Consider the following 12,581-nt stretch of genomic DNA (forward strand, 5'->3'; position numbering starts at 1 on the left):
TATATATATAGAGGGGGAGCAAAACCCAAAACCGAACTGGTTTAGGAATTCGGATAGATCCTACGGTTGGTAATTGTTTTAGCTAACGCAATCGACGGTGCAGATGAATCACCAAAAAGAAAAGACGGTTTATTAATAAAGTCGGTTATTATGTTCGCGCGTGATCGTCTATTCTAGATGATTCACCAATGTTACATGTCCAATTTCTTATAAATTATCTAGATGATTCCCGATACATAAGTTTAAACATCTTGGGCTAGTTTTTCATTTATTTTAAATGAAAAGATCGATAAAAATCCAAAATTAAATAGACCAAATTAAATAAACTGCAAGAACGGATCTATTCCAGAATAGGCTTCAACTTGTTAATAGGTTATCAAAATGTATATTTTACATTTATCTTATATGGGATCCATTCTCATTTGAGGTTACGATCCGAATGCTGCTGAACCAAGCTAGTAACAACTCTGAAATATATAGACAGATCCATGGCTCCCGTGACAGTCATTGAGACATCATTTATACACATTCTGATCTCTAAGTGTAAAGAACATAACACAATGAACACTGAAGCTACAACACAACAACGAGTTTTATGTGCTCTGCTGATTCCTAGTTTTTCTTCCTTCCGTTTCTTTTCACTAGTAAAAAGTGTATCAATATTGGATTTTTAACAAATCTACCAATAGTGTATCATTCCATGGGACCTCACTGTGGTAGCGCCTAGCTGTGCCTTCCTCAGACAGAACGAGAAAATAAACTTCATCTTAGTTTGTCGAAGAAAGAGCGATAAGTAGAAAGACAAACAGTGAGTCTAGGGACAATCTAATCAACAGTGTTGCTTCGAATCCAGTTAAAAAAGAAGAGAATCGAATATTATAAAAATATATCAATAGAAAGGTCTTTAATTTAACACACTTAAAACTTCACTTTCCATTTTATTGAGTTCGACATCTATCAGCGGTTTGTTTATCACACAAACAGAAAACTGAGTAGAGAGATGGAGAGAAGAGAAGAAGAGACTCGATTTGTAAACAAACATCTGGCTTTCGTATATCCCAATCTGCGTTGCAGGCTGCTGCACGACTTGTCTTCTATCAGTAACCAACTGGGTTTTCATGGTGTATATAAAGCAATGCTGAAGGATTTGGGTATCATTTAGTTTCCCCATACATTGTCCCAACCACCGCCACCACCTGGTGCTGGTGCAGCAGCTTTAGGCCCCTCGATGTAGTTCTGGTTTCTATTTGGCTGGTGGGGTAAAGGGAGTCCGTTGGGCCCTTGTGGTGGCTGCTGCATCTTTCTAGGCTTTGTTCTCACCCCAAGTATACGTAATACAAATCTTGCTAATTCTCCATATAACATACCACCACGATCAAACAGCTGTGGAAAAATATTTGAATGGTGTTAACATGTGAACAACAATCAAATCATTCAAGAAACCAGTATAAGTAAAGTTGGTAGAAGAAAAAAGGACGGAAACCTGAAGAAGCGCAGACATGAACATGTGAAAGGCCTGCGTGTTTTGATCTATAAGCATCGCTACACGGCCAAAGAAATTCACAGCACCTTGCATCTGTCATCAATCAAAACATGAACACTTTACGTTATACAGAACTAACTTATCAAACTTCTTTGATTTTCTTATACAAAATAAGTATAAATGATGAACAATACCACACGGAGAAATGAAATCCAGAAGCCTGGTGGAGATGGAGGTTGATTATAAGGGTCATTTGGATCTTGACCACCATAAGGACTCATTCCCATCCCCATCCCCATCCCCATTCCCGTTCCCATACCCATCCCATAACCACCCATCGTGCCACCATACATCCCACCTCCACCATACATGCCGCCCGAACTTCCATATAGACCACCACCGCCACCGTAACCTCCTCTATACATGCTACTACCTCCATACATTCCACCACCATATGATGAACCATACCCACCTAATGCTGAACCATATGTACCTGACCCATACCCAGAATTCACCCCTAGATTTGAACCATAACCTGCATTTCATACAACAAAAGAAATAAGCTCTATGTAATCTCAATAACCAAAAAAAAACTAAAATAACTTTGAACCATACCTCCCATAGTGGTCCCGTAATTCTGCTGCTCCCAAGGTCTAGTCGGTACAGGCCTACTCAATGCATTCATATTAGGAGATGTATTAGTCCTGTTTATGGATGAAACAACTTCACCAGGATTAGCTGTGCCAGAAGCTTCAACTGAACCAGCCGTGCTAGTATTTGAAGGAGGCCTGAAAGGATTAGGACCAGATGTATTTCCTTCTTGTTCCCAAGGTTTAGGAGGACTGCCACCTGCACCAAAAATATTGAAGTTATAACATGTTGAGTAATGATTAGATAATAGATAACATTCTGAAGCAATAAGCACAGGCAAAAACACTAAAGAGACTTGATGAAGCAATTGCAAATCTGATTAGAAACAGTATTAGCAATATCAATGCAACGTTCTGTGAAACAAGGAGTAGAACTACGATGCTGTATAAAAAAAGACATCAAATTGCAATAAAAAAATGAATACATCTAACTGAATCAAGAAAAGCTAAGGCCAACCAACGTTAAGAGCAATCCAAGGTAAGTCAATCTTACAATTCAAAGAGCTTTTCACAATTTGAAAGCTACAGTTAATAGCTACAGCGATCCACAACGTGTGCTGCCACAAAACAATGATTGAAGGTATGGAATACGAAATCGAAACAGAAGTTTCTCAGCTGATAAGTTAGCCAAACAGGTTACAGAACAATCCTTAAAAGGTTTTGGATAGACGAGATCCAAAACTGATCTCATGGATTGAATAAAGCCCTAATTGATCCAATTCTAGGTCGAAGTTAATCATATTTCACATCATTCCAAATAGCAAACTCACCGAACCGACCAAAAAATTGCAAAAGGATAATTCAATAAATCGAGACCCTAAAAAATTCTCAATCCGCAAAAAAGATATTGAATTGAACGAACCTGTCGGCTGAGATGCCATATCCAAGAGACGAATAGAGAGAGAGAGAGGGCTCTTGGAAATCTACTCCGACGCCAACCTCAAGCGCGGAGAGAGAGAGAGAGAGAGGGAGAGAGGGAGAGAGGTGGTGGGGGAAGGGAAGGGGGAAGAAGACAAAGGAAGAGGGACCTCGAAAAGAGAGAAGAAAACAAAACGGATTACTTTCTTCTTTTAGGTTATTATGTTTCAGCCCCTATAATTATAATATTTACTCAAAAAAGCCTCGTAATAACCAAAATTGACATATTTGACTCATTATAGAAAAATAAAATAAAAAATCCGAAAAAAGGGATAAAGATGAAAAAACGAATTATTAAAAAAATTTATAAGCAAAAAAGATTCCATATTTCGAGGGGAAGAAGAAGAAGAAAGAAAGAAGCTCAGTCGGCGGCCGGATTAATCTCCCTCTTCCCATCTCTCTCCTCTCTCTCTCTCTCTGTCCCTATCACCGGCGTTGTCATATCTGAATTGCCTTAGAAAAAATTGACACTTTTTACCGGCGCAAGTGGAGTTTTTAGCTCGAGAGATTTGGGTTTTTTTTTTGATGGCGGCGAGCGCGAACCCGTCGGGGAACAATCAGGAAGGTTCTTCGGCGACGCAGAAGGTATCGACTTCTTCAGCGGCGGCGGCGGCTACGAATGGCGGTGCTGTTAATTCTGTCGATAATGGTGGTGGCAATACAGGCGCCGCGGCGGCTGATAATAATTCGCAGACGATTGGCGCGTTGAGGCATAATTCAGGGATCTCTACCGATTGGACTCATGAAGAACAATCCTTATTGGAAGATTTGCTCCTCAAGTAATATCCTTTTCCTCTCTCTCTCTCTCTCTCTCTCTCTCTCTCTCTCTCTGTTTGTGTTTTAGATTTGAATCCTGAGATTATCTTGTGAACATGGTCCCTCGAATTTTGAATCCGGCATATAAGCTGTAAAGTTTTTGTGGGTTCTTTTGTTAATATGATTGTATCTTACTGTGAAGAGAAGAATTGAGAGTTTTGTGTTTGATTAGCTTAGATAAAAGCCTAAAACTTTTGAGTATGGTAATAAATAAAAATACTAGTAATGACTAGCTGGTGTTGTTGTATTGTATCATATTTATGATAAGCACAGTAGTGTTAAGAGCTATGAGAAATACTACTAGTTTGGATTTAATTGGAGGATGAGTTGTCTACTTATCGGTAATGATTGGTTGCTAGTAATCTTGTATGAGCTTTGTTTGTTAAATCCTACTCACAGCTTTTAATAATTTAATATCTCTTATATAGGTACGCGACAGAGCCGTCAGTTTTTCGATATGCCAAGATTGCGATGAAAATGAAAGATAAGACTGTCCGAGATGTTGCGCTGCGCTGTAGATGGATGACTGTGAGTTTTTCTGTTCTTTCTTGGTTACTCTTCTTTCGCCCGTTGGCTTTATTTGATCCGTAAGATGGTTTTTTTTTACCTTCATGTGATTGCTGATGGATTACAGAAAAAGGAAAATGGAAAGCGCAGGAAAGACGACCATTCGTCGAGGAAAAGCAAAGATAAGAAAGTATGTGGGAATGACTGAGTTTTAATGCGTAACTAGATTGAACTTTTAGTTTATTTACTTGTGATTTTGCACGGGTGAAAGCTAGCTTATAAGTCTACAAATTGATTGTCTTTCACTATCTGTTAAGCAGGAAAAAACTACAGATTCTTCAGCCAAGTCCTCATCTCATTTGAATGTTCATCCTAATGGTCCTTCGTATGCTCCGCCTATGTTGCCTGTAGATACTGATGATGGTATTTCGTTTAAAGGTTTGTTTACGAATCTAGGATTGTTTTTTTTTTTTTACTTGTGAAGGCTAAATCTTCTAGATTGTATAGGAGCATAACTGTCTTGACGTTATTGCAGCTATTGGTGGTTTGAGTGGAGATCTTCTCGAGCAAAATGCTCAACTGTTCAATCAAGTTTCATCAAATTTTACAGCTTTCCAGGTGAATTCAACTTCCACTTTTCAGCTTGTAAGTTTTTGTATAGTTGGCTCTGGGGGTTTTGGACCTGATTTGTTTCTGTGCCTTGTTTTGTTGGCTTTTGAGCTGTCCTTAGACTAGATCAGCTTAAGTTTGCGCTAGTTAACTTCAACTGTGTATTTAATCCAAGATTCTTTCCTGTTGCAGCTACATGAGAATGTCAATATCTTGAGCAAAGTTCGGGACAATATCCTCACAATCTTGAACGAGTAATACATTTATTCATCCATCTATTGATCATTTCTATGTCTTTGACTCACTTTGGGAAATGCCATTCTTTTCCAACAAAGTTCTGGAGCTATTCTAATGTATTAACTCAAATCTTTGCTTGCTTTGCTGTTTGTGTTACAGCTTGAATGACATGCCAGAGGTAATGAAGCAGATGCCACCTCTTCCGGTGAAGGTGAACGAAGACCTGGCAAATTCGATCCTCCCTCGCCCATCCCATCCATCCCATCAAATGAAGCCATGATCAAGCAGATCGATGGTGGGTTCTGCTGACCAAGGAATCTTTTTAATCCGGGATCAATGAAGAAAAAAGAATAAAATCGCGGGATAGAGAGAGCTCCAGTCGTACTGGTTGATAGAATGAGGGGTTTCCCCTCTGACTCATAGAGTTATAGTCTCTTTTGCAATTTCTGTCAGTGTCTGGATATTTTAGCAAATGGTTAATTGATACACGAGTAGGGGTCGTATCGTTGTTTAGGATGTGAATAGATTTCAATTGGTATGGTATAAGTTTCTGTATAAAATTGGTTTTATGCTGAAAGGGTTTGAGATTAGAAGGTAGAAGCGCACATCCGTGATGCATTTCTCATACAAACCTCTTCTTACAATGAAACAAAACTACTAAACCATTTCTTGTAATAAATGAAGCCGAATGTTTAGTAACACAAATGTAAGTCTTGCTCGTAGCTTGCAGAACAAATCTCGAGGGTCAAAAGGTAAGTCGTTTCCAAGAGTCTTCAACTCTCAGCCTACAAGAAGACACAATGTTCGAATAAAATTGGTTTCAAGCTGGTGAAAGGTTTGAGATTAGAAGGGCTATATCCTAAAAGTGCACAGCCGTGATGCATTTCATACAACCCCAAAAGAAGACACAATGGTGATTAAGAGTTAGGAGGATATACATAATGCGAGGGTATGACAATTGTAATATACTCTCTTATGAAAACATTTCATCCTACAACAGAGTGAAGTTAATACATGATTGAAGGAACAAGTCGAGCATAGCGCACATGAATCATTTCAAGGTCCGCTACACTATGGGCTACTACTACTACTACTAATGTAACCAGATCCTGTGAGACTGCTTTTGTTATTGGAATTCACCAAAACTAGAGAGACTCTAAACTCTCAAGCAACTGTCCAACCCAACTCTAGAAAACTAACATGTTGTGGCTTATACAGACAGTGGTGAAATCTCAATGTAAATCAGAAGCTGTAACATCAAACTATAACTCTTAGTTAACCTCTGCAAAATTCTTGAATTCTCAGTTGATTTAAACAAATTTGGAGTAAATTGATGAACAATGAGAAGTAACTCGGTCACCTAACCAAAGAGCTTTCTATGAAACTCAGATCACATGAATAGCTTGATTGATCAAGCAGCGTTACGAGATTATTTAAGACTAACAATCAAATCACATTTACGGAAGGAGAGAGCTGACCTGAGCTGGAGTCGGATTCTCATAACCACCAGACGACTCCAAACCCGAAACTCTACCTTCCAGAGCATTGAATTTCTCCTTCATCTGCACCAATCGAACCAATTTTGTTTAGGATTTTTCCAGATGTTCGCATGAAAACTTTCCCAAACAAAAATGATTTTAGAAAACATTGGGAAAATATATATTTTACATCAGAAGTAATAGCGAAACGTTCTGCATAGAGATTACGCCACACGAGATGAGCAATGGAACCTCCGCTGACGGAAAACCCAAGCGTAAACCAAAGAAGTCGAGTTCTCAACATCTTCTTCTTCTTCTTCTTCTTTCTCTTCCAATTTCTTCTGCAAATGTCTCCGAATCTCTCTGATGCATTCAGAGAGTCGTCATCAACTATTTGGGCTTTCCTTTCTCATCTATATGGGCCCCGTTATTGTAGCCCATTATAAAGCCAAACAAACTTAAGGCATTCTTTTTTTTTTTTTTTTTTTCGTGCGCTCAAATCAAGTATCCCAGTGTTAATGGATTGATAGTGTTTAGTAAACTTAAAGTCTGAATCATTGATTGATTTTAAGTTTAATGTAGAGTACTTTGCTGACTAATAAAAATTTCTATCATAGCCAAAGATACATTTTAGTTGGTTAAATCTTGAAGCAGATTATAATTTTTTCTTACAGTGAAAAATAAAGATCATTCTCAGTATAAACCACAAATTAATTCTTGTACCAACATATAGAACTTCCAAAAAAAAAGAAAAGATTCATTCAAATGATTAGTCAATAACATGTTCAATACATCACACTGTCCTATCCAAGATAAATATGGTAGCAAGAAGATAATAGAGAGAAATTTTTTATTTTAAGAAAAAAAAAATAAAAAAATTACTTGTTCTTAAACTTTCTAACTTCTAAACCAATAGCCGTCAAGGCCAAAACAGCGACGGCAAAACCGTAACCGCCATTCCAAGCAGAACCAGCTTTAGCCAAATGAATACCATAGAAGATGTTAGAGATAGCCAGTATTATCATAATTCTTCCAATGTTATGATGATACCAGTTCCAATATTTTCTGTACTTTGATTGCTTATCTGGTCGAGCTAGCAATGCCACCATCTGTAGTATCAATAAACAAAACCGAAATATTCATTATTCTAGTGTTCTTTGTAGTATATACTTAAATTCTAGAGTGCTGCTAAAAGAAGAGGAACCTGGAGAATGCCCATGACGAGTATGGTTATCCCAAGGCCTTTGTGCGTGGAAACATTATTGGCCTTGAGCCGGTTTTCAAGAACCAAACCGCAGATGACACCAGTTAAACCGAGGAGGAAACCAGTGGTTTGGAGAGCGATATGAGCATAGAACCAAGTGGGGTCCCATTGCTTCATGTGTCGAGCCACGATGGCGCCAATGATAACTATTATTCCCCATCCGAACATGTTCATTAGCCCATGTGTCTTCCTTAGCTTTGAGTGTGGTGAACCTTTAACCACACTTTGCGAACCTATTAATTCATCAATGGAAAAACAAAACATATACTAATCAGCCTATGACAAAAGAAGAACATTCATATCTTCACAATCAGTCTATGACTCTAACACAAACTCAGTTGTCGCTCCACAATAATATAGTTTGTTCTTTATTTTAGTTTTGTACCCTCCTTGATTATCTTAAAACATCCCAAACACTAAATTTCTACACGTATTGATCATAACGTGTTTTTTACTGCATCTCACTATCATCAATACCAAAATAGAAAATGATGAGACGATAATTAGAAAAACAAAACTTGTAACATCATCATTCTCTTTTGTCTTTATTGCCCGACATATATTGTTGAGTTGCAATGTGATACAAAAATCAACAACCAAAACTTAATTACTACTCCAAGCTACAACATCCTAGAATTCCAGAGAGTCCCATAATCTCATAATATAGTATAGGCAACCTTTTCCAAAATGGTAGCAATAATAAAACATCATCGTCGTTTGTTGGCGGCCGGAATGAAATCAATTATATAAATTAGAAAATTAGTCACTATTGTATTGTTAAATAGTAGTATTTGGAAATTACCAAGAGAGATTAGTAGTAGTTGGGGGAAAAAAACCGCGTATATTAGGACAAAAAGTGGGTATGATGTGAAAATGACTCCAACAAATACTGTATTACGTTGTGAGAAGGCGATACCAAACTAGTGGAGATATATAATTAACGGTGATTAAACAAGTCAAATAAAGGATTAATTCAAGATTGACTTTAAAATAATTAGTCAAATGAAATAATTAGAACAAGCTGATTTTTTTAAAAAAAGATTGGTCTTTGGCTGACCTGTAATATAATTGATGGTCGTGGTGGTCACGAACCGATGTTCTCTCAACCTATAGTCCGGCGAAGTTGGGAAGAATCCGGCAGGTCCCATAGCGTAAAGTAGACTCTGCCGTGGCAGCTCCGCCGTCAACTGGAAACTCATGTATATACGTGACGACACTGACTCGATCTTTAACGAGCCGTCGACGATCGTTAGATCTCCTTGGTCGGGGTTCACCTCGCCTGGGGATTTCCCTCCGAGCAAATACTGTTTCACTGTTCCGGCGCCGCCGCCGGAAGGTATCCAACCGACGATCGCGCTGCTTCTGATCATCTGACCGTTGGTTGAGAATCCGATCCCGATGAAGGCGCTTGAATCCGGAGCTGATAAGATGAAGCTCCATGTGTTCTCCACCGTTCTAGCATACTGCAGCAAGATTTTTTTTTTTAACAAAAATTCTGAAATTAGAGAGAAAAAAAGATTGACTTACTCGGAGGATGTAGTTTTGGAGAGTCCAAGCTTCGACGCATTGAAGGAGGGTGGCGTTGAAGGTGAGGTCGTTGAGAGATAGAGTTGAATTGCATGATTCCCTAGCTTGTTGAGCATTAACTATGGTGGTGGAGAGAGCAATTAATGATAAGCTCAAGATGATGAAGGAAACAGAATTAAGCTTCATCTTTTTTTTGTTCTCTGTCTCTGGATCTGAAAGATGAAAGAGAGAGAGGAAAGTAATGAAGGGATCATGATGATGATGACGACGACGATGAGTTGTATATATATCTTGTTTTATGAGATAGTGTGTGTTGAAGCAGTTGTGGATTCAACTAATTATAATTTATTCTGTCGTTACAATTCGTTTTCTTTTATGATTACTAGTCATGTAAGATAAAAAAAACAAAGAGCTCTGTTTCCATTAAGAAAGAGTATAATACTCTGTGTCGTGTGGGAAGCTATAGTTTCGTTCTCTCTGTCTCTCTCATTGCTTTAGATGTGGGAAAATGATTGAAATGTACCCATTACATTTAACCAGTTCTGATCGTTTAAAGACAGAACAATAAATTGACCAAAACAAGGACAAAATCATAATTTTATTTTCAATTTTTGGAGCACTTGTTATAAAAATCCCTAGCTTTAATTCACTACACCAATCTCGGTCTAACATTTCAAGTTTCAAGTCAACTGCTTATATTGATTGGGTGTGCCGTGTGCGGTGTGCCACCCACATGCTTATTGTAAATTTGTATTGATCGACGAATGGTATTTTGTTCTGGTATTAATAAGCATATATTTTACATCTTGGTGTAAGCGAATTTAATACTTGGATTCAAACAAACTTTTAACAACTATAATAGTGTTTTTTTAGCTAGACGGTCTATTTACTGAATCCGTTAATCTTTCAAGAACATGAATGAAACCATGAAAGGAACGATGTGAGATGGTAAACGTGATTGTTAGTCAAATCTCTGGTTTGGGTTTTTTTACACTTTCAGGGACCAGAGAAAAAGACCGATCGAGACAAAAAGCAATATTCGTTATCCTACACACACACACAAAACCAAAAGTCATTGACACATCACCGCTTGTGCCATCTCAACAAACACCTAACACCATTTTCACTAGTCTATATGGGATCCATCAGCAGAACAAGGACCATTCAATTGTTAGAACTTGACGATTTTGGCATCAGCAATCCTCGGCGCACTTCAGTCATGTAATCCGTTGGCGACATCTTTTGAGGAGGCAATGTGTTGTTTGCTGCAGCCAGGATCTGTAATTGTTTCATCCCACAAAACAAGAGACATGGGTCTCATCATTTATCCGAACGAGCATCTTAATAGAGAACTAAAAAGCATATGATAGAGTTTCAAGTCAGTTCTACCTGGTGAGGTAGTTTACCCCAAACACTTCCTCCATAGTACATGATTGGTCGCTCTGTGAAATAGCAGGCAAACTTGACAATCAGTTATACTCGATTAGCTGGAATGCAGAGATCAAGGTGGGAACTATGGGTATATTTCATTGCGTTTGGAGCCAACTCAAGCAGAACAAGTGTAACAGACAAAAAGGATAAAGAAAAACTTGGAAGCCCTTAATCTCACCAGATAGATCCACAGTCGGGTCATTGTATTCATGCATTGCAGCTGCCCATCCTGTTCATTGAACAAATCAAGAGCAAGTAAATAAGACAAGCACATAAACTGAGTGCATAAGCCGTGAATTTAACACACCATATTTGTTAAGTTCAAAGATTTCTAAAAGGAGCATGACCAATAAATTAGCACTGACTCATCAGATGTTAAGCAATTAGCATAGCAACAGTTGATACAAGAAAGGAGCATGACCAATCAACTAGCACTGACTCATCAGATGTTTAGCAATTAGCATAGCAACATTTGATACAAGAAGGACCAAACAGTGGCACAAAGCAAATAATAAAACCACTCAAATGTTTAAAGAGATAGTTCAGATTCATACGTTGGCTCAAAAGCTGAGAAGCTTCACTCGTAGAGCAGTCCTTTAGTGGTATTATCCTCTGGGGTTTGACTTCCATCTGAGGACCAGTAGCAAGAGGCTGATTTCGCTCACCATCCTTGTTCTGTTGGCCACTTGTTCGATCTGCATTTCACTCTTTCTTTAGCCAAGAACAATATCATAACGAGCAAAACCTGATATATAGCATGAACGATGATGCTTTTTTTCAAGAAAACAGGCATACAAATGGATCAAGAACACACATTGAGAGATAGATCAACCAGAGGATATGCTAATAAAGAGAGAGCGAGATCTAAATTCCAGGCTCTACCCTAATATATCACTTTCTTAGAACGATTCTTGAGGTTACCCAACTATCCCCAATCACAATGTTTACAGATTCGGTTCCAATCAATTACTTCTCTTCCTCGAACAATCAATGATTCTAAGCTATAACCTCCACATAACTAGATCCGCTCGTAACGAAGAACACATCAAGAGAGAACGATTCAGGCGAAGAAGAAAGAGAGAGAGAGAGAGAGATAACGTACCTCCCTTGCGGCGATTTCCAGAAGGCTTCCTGTGAGATGGAGAAGAAACAGCCAAAGAAAAGATCAGAGGCGAAGTAACGAAATTAGCAGAGTAAAAAGATCACTCGAAATCAGCAAAGTGAGAGGAAGAAGACGAAGAAGAAAAGTTACCTTTGATTTGGGGGAGTGTATCGTTTCGTATTGGAGCTCGAATCTGCCATTGATGAGTTAGGGTTTGCGCAGTTTTCTCAGAGAACTCTCTCTCTCTCTACCGGTGGAGGAGATCTGTCAAAGTCTTTAACGCAGAGTGAGAGAGAACGTTGAAAAGCGTCGTCTCCGTCTCCTCTTTAAGTCGTTTAATCTTCACGTGCGTCTACTTTATCGCGTGTTTATCAAGCGCTCGCGCGCTTTTATTAATTTACGCCCCTTTCCAAAATTTAGTTTCGTGTCTTAATTATGTTTCTACTTTGAAATTGAAATTTGGTCCTCTTTAACCATTTATCCGGTTAGCTGAACCAATCTGTATTTTAGATTCCTGGTTTAAAACGTCATCACTGATCGACCCTTGGACTCTGTTATG

The 12,581-nt window shown here is 38.4% G+C and overlaps 5 protein-coding genes across 6 annotated transcripts; 1 reads left to right on the forward strand and 4 right to left on the reverse strand.

Moving 5' to 3' along the window:
- Positions 1–853: 853 nt before the first annotated feature.
- LOC104764481 (peroxisomal membrane protein 13) lies at positions 854–3,346 on the reverse strand. Of its 2 annotated transcripts, none has more exons than XM_010488019.3 (5): positions 2,996–3,346; positions 2,099–2,332; positions 1,678–2,018; positions 1,484–1,576; positions 854–1,383 (listed from the first exon to the last, which is right to left on the reverse strand). In XM_010488019.3, exons 1-5 carry the CDS (start codon positions 3,012–3,014, stop codon positions 1,159–1,161), a joined length of 912 nt encoding a protein of 303 aa, XP_010486321.1. In that variant the 5' UTR covers positions 3,015–3,346; the 3' UTR covers positions 854–1,158. The 2 variants fall into 2 exon arrangements, with proteins under 2 accessions (XP_010486321.1, XP_087358390.1); XM_087502264.1 differs by having other exon boundaries at positions 2,627–3,147.
- Positions 3,321–5,797, forward strand: LOC104764480 (uncharacterized). Its single transcript, XM_010488017.3, has 7 exons — positions 3,321–3,830; positions 4,296–4,395; positions 4,502–4,564; positions 4,695–4,812; positions 4,910–4,992; positions 5,176–5,237; positions 5,380–5,797. Exons 1-7 carry the CDS (start codon positions 3,577–3,579, stop codon positions 5,498–5,500), a joined length of 801 nt encoding a protein of 266 aa, XP_010486319.2. The 5' UTR covers positions 3,321–3,576; the 3' UTR covers positions 5,501–5,797.
- Positions 5,785–7,115, reverse strand: LOC104764479 (uncharacterized). Its single transcript, XM_019241422.2, has 3 exons — positions 6,889–7,115; positions 6,699–6,782; positions 5,785–6,005 (listed from the first exon to the last, which is right to left on the reverse strand). Exons 1-3 carry the CDS (start codon positions 7,000–7,002, stop codon positions 5,994–5,996), a joined length of 210 nt encoding a protein of 69 aa, XP_019096967.1. The 5' UTR covers positions 7,003–7,115; the 3' UTR covers positions 5,785–5,993.
- Positions 7,116–7,434: 319 nt separating this feature from the next.
- On the reverse strand, positions 7,435–10,015 carry LOC104764482 (cytochrome b561 and DOMON domain-containing protein At3g07570). Its single transcript, XM_010488020.3, has 4 exons — positions 9,490–10,015; positions 9,020–9,425; positions 7,903–8,195; positions 7,435–7,807 (listed from the first exon to the last, which is right to left on the reverse strand). The coding sequence occupies exons 1-4, from the start codon at positions 9,673–9,675 to the stop codon at positions 7,577–7,579; spliced, it is 1,116 nt and encodes a 371-aa protein (XP_010486322.1). The 5' UTR covers positions 9,676–10,015; the 3' UTR covers positions 7,435–7,576.
- Positions 10,016–10,408: 393 nt separating this feature from the next.
- LOC104764483 (uncharacterized) lies at positions 10,409–12,428 on the reverse strand. Its single transcript, XM_010488021.3, has 6 exons — positions 12,173–12,428; positions 12,023–12,051; positions 11,475–11,615; positions 11,099–11,149; positions 10,879–10,931; positions 10,409–10,767 (listed from the first exon to the last, which is right to left on the reverse strand). Exons 1-6 carry the CDS (start codon positions 12,220–12,222, stop codon positions 10,654–10,656), a joined length of 438 nt encoding a protein of 145 aa, XP_010486323.1. The 5' UTR covers positions 12,223–12,428; the 3' UTR covers positions 10,409–10,653.
- Between the last annotated feature and the right edge of the window lie 153 nt (positions 12,429–12,581).

The sequence above is a fragment of the Camelina sativa genome, chromosome 19 (assembly GCF_030686135.1).
Source record: "Camelina sativa cultivar CO46 ecotype springtype chromosome 19, ASM3068613v1".
In the NCBI taxonomy this organism is placed as follows: Eukaryota; Viridiplantae; Streptophyta; class Magnoliopsida; order Brassicales; family Brassicaceae; genus Camelina; species Camelina sativa.

What these genes read in the sequence shown, in the direction of transcription:
- LOC104764480 (XM_010488017.3), top strand. Translation starts at nt 3,577, where the DNA reads ATGGCGGCGAGCGCGAACCCGTCGGGGAACAATCAGGAAGGTTCTTCG. An exon ending in TGCGCTGTAGATGGATGACT is followed by an intron (nt 4,396 to 4,501) that starts GTGAGTTTTTCT and finishes GATGGATTACAG; the next exon opens with AAAAAGGAAAATGGAAAGCG. An exon ending in CAAATTTTACAGCTTTCCAG is followed by an intron (nt 4,993 to 5,175) that starts GTGAATTCAACT and finishes TTCCTGTTGCAG; the next exon opens with CTACATGAGAATGTCAATAT.
- LOC104764483 (XM_010488021.3), bottom strand. Translation starts at nt 12,222, where the DNA reads ATGGCAGATTCGAGCTCCAATACGAAACGATACACTCCCCCAAATCAA. An exon ending in TTCTCAGCTTTTGAGCCAAC is followed by an intron (nt 11,150 to 11,474) that starts GTATGAATCTGA and finishes TTCAATGAACAG; the next exon opens with GATGGGCAGCTGCAATGCAT. An exon ending in CCCGACTGTGGATCTATCTG is followed by an intron (nt 10,932 to 11,098) that starts GTGAGATTAAGG and finishes GCTATTTCACAG; the next exon opens with AGCGACCAATCATGTACTAT.
- LOC104764481 (XM_010488019.3), bottom strand. An exon ending in TTACGGGACCACTATGGGAG is followed by an intron (nt 2,019 to 2,098) that starts GTATGGTTCAAA and finishes TATGAAATGCAG; the next exon opens with GTTATGGTTCAAATCTAGGG. An exon ending in GGATTTCATTTCTCCGTGTG is followed by an intron (nt 1,577 to 1,677) that starts GTATTGTTCATC and finishes GATTGATGACAG; the next exon opens with ATGCAAGGTGCTGTGAATTT.
- LOC104764479 (XM_019241422.2), bottom strand. Translation starts at nt 7,002, where the DNA reads ATGTTGAGAACTCGACTTCTTTGGTTTACGCTTGGGTTTTCCGTCAGC. An exon ending in GTTTCGCTATTACTTCTGAT is followed by an intron (nt 6,783 to 6,888) that starts GTAAAATATATA and finishes CGATTGGTGCAG; the next exon opens with ATGAAGGAGAAATTCAATGC.
- LOC104764482 (XM_010488020.3), bottom strand. Translation starts at nt 9,675, where the DNA reads ATGAAGCTTAATTCTGTTTCCTTCATCATCTTGAGCTTATCATTAATT. An exon ending in TCCAAAACTACATCCTCCGA is followed by an intron (nt 9,426 to 9,489) that starts GTAAGTCAATCT and finishes ATCTTGCTGCAG; the next exon opens with TATGCTAGAACGGTGGAGAA. An exon ending in GACCATCAATTATATTACAG is followed by an intron (nt 8,196 to 9,019) that starts GTCAGCCAAAGA and finishes ATGAATTAATAG; the next exon opens with GTTCGCAAAGTGTGGTTAAA.